The sequence below is a fragment of the Ursus maritimus genome, unplaced genomic scaffold, assembly GCF_017311325.1.
Source record: "Ursus maritimus isolate PB19 unplaced genomic scaffold, ASM1731132v1 scaffold_32, whole genome shotgun sequence".
Taxonomy (NCBI): Eukaryota; Metazoa; Chordata; class Mammalia; order Carnivora; family Ursidae; genus Ursus; species Ursus maritimus.
In genome coordinates, this window is record NW_024425786.1 from 1340172 (window position 1) to 1342052 (window position 1881).

A 1881-nucleotide genomic window follows, 5' to 3' on the forward strand; every position below is an offset into this window, starting at 1 on the left:
GGGGGGGGGGGGGGGGGGGGCTGAAAGCTGAGCCATTCCCCTCCCCCAGATCCCGATCCCACCCTGCACCCCACCCAGCCTTGCTGTTTGTCTGTCCACCTGCCAGCCCCACCCACACGCTGACCACCCTGTTCTCCTTTCTGTCCCCACGCTGCCTCCATAGTTAGGGACTGAGAGCAGCCGAGTGCCAGGTAATGGGGCCCAGCCCCCGTGTGCCCTGTGCTGTCCCCAGCCCTGGACTGTTGGGGGGCCCTGTGGACCCTGCCTGTGGGCATAGACCGTCTGCTCCCCCAGCCCCAGCAGCAGCAGAGCCGGAGGGCAGGGTGGGGGCAGCTGTATGCACATGGAGGGGCCTGGCCGCTGAGGGTCCTGTGGGCACTGTCCACGGGGGATGCACCCAACATGCTCCTCTCTCTCTCTCTCTCTCTCTCTCTCTCTCTCTCGTCCACAGATACTCGCCCCTTCTCCATGCAGAGGACGGGTTCCTCCCTAGGTGGCCTGGAAACCATTGCCGAGGAGCCAGCCCTGGGCCCTGGCCCCCCACCTCTGGTGGCTGCTCCCCCCAGCCCCTCCCCGGGAGGGCCCCCGTGTGCCTCAGGACCCAGCGCCGAAGTGGCGAGCCCCCCTGCGGTAGCTCTGGGAGCTTCCGTGCCCTTCCAGCCCAGGACCTGGCGCAGAGGGGACACGGAGCCGGCCCCGGAAAGCCGGCGGAGGGCATACAACGGCGGGAGCCCCGGGGGGGCGTGCGAGGAGGTTCCTAGCAGCCAGATGGTCAGAAAGGCTGAGAGTGAGGGGCAAGCGCCCTCGGAGCTCCCGGGCGGATGGCGGCTCCTGGCTGGGCCCTGCCCCACCGTGTACTCAGATGCCACGGGCGGAGACCGGCTGTGGCGGCGGCTGGAACCCGGCGGCCATCGAGACAGTGTGTCCTCGTCCTCCAGTGTGTCGTCCAGCGACACGGTCATTGACCTCTCCCTGCCGGGCCTGGGTCTGGGCCTGGGCCGTGAGAGTGTCTCGGGGGCTCCAGCCGGACGCCTGCCCCTGCGGCCCTGCTTGGCCCCGGCCGCCCGCCTGGACCTGCCTGCTGTGACCAAGAGCAAATCCAGCCCCAACCTGCGGGCTGCCAGCCAGCTGCCCTCCGCACCGGAAGAGCTTCCGCTTCGTCCCCTGGCCCCCAGGCCGCCCTGGGGCCGCCTCCCCCTAGCGGGCCTCCGGGACTGCCCTGCAGCCACCAAGTCCAAGAGCCTGGGGGACCTGACTGCTGACGACTTCGCCCCCCAGGTGGAGATCCTGGGCCGGAGCCTGGGCCTGATGAGGGAGGGGCGGGCAGGGCGGGGGGTGCGGCGGGACGCCCTGACGGAGCAGCTGCGTTGGCTCACCGGCTTCCAGCAGGCTGGTGACATCACCTCGCCCACCAGCCTGACTGTCGTGGGGGAAGGGGCGCCCGGTCCCCCAGGCTTCCTGCGGCGCTCCTCCTCCCGCAGCCAGAGCCGTGTGCGCGCCATCGCCAGCAGGGCCCGGCAGGCCCAGGAGCGGCAGCAGCGGCTGCAGGGCCCAAGGGCACCCCCGGGGGAGGAGCGGGGCACCCCCGAGGGTGCCTGCTCAGGGGGCCAAGGGGCTTGTGGGGACGTGCCAGCCCCCTCCAAGGGCTCTGCCGCCACCGGCCTTCTGCTCAGACTCTGACGGACTCCCCAGGGCGGACCCCAGCCACCTGCCCCTTGGCCCAGCGCTGCGGTCCCAGGCGTGCTGAGCGCCCGCAGGAGTCCCAGCCCTCTGCCCCCCACCCCTCCCCGGGGGAGGAAGGGAGCCTGCCCAGGGTCTGGGCAGATTTCTCATGATGTTAAGATATATACGAGGTATTTAAATTTTCAGAGACAAAGCTTG

The 1881-nt window shown here is 70.3% G+C and overlaps 1 protein-coding gene across 1 annotated transcript in view; it reads left to right on the forward strand.

Annotated features, from left to right (window-relative positions):
* PLCH2 (phospholipase C eta 2) overlaps positions 1-1680 on the forward strand; it is a 33788-nt gene extending 32108 nt beyond the window's left edge. The window contains exon 22 of the mRNA XM_040645532.1: positions 452-1680. Within this exon, the coding sequence (XP_040501466.1) occupies positions 452-1680 (1229 nt within the window). The remainder of the gene's footprint in view (positions 1-451) is intronic.
* Positions 1681-1881: the final 201 nt, after the last annotated feature.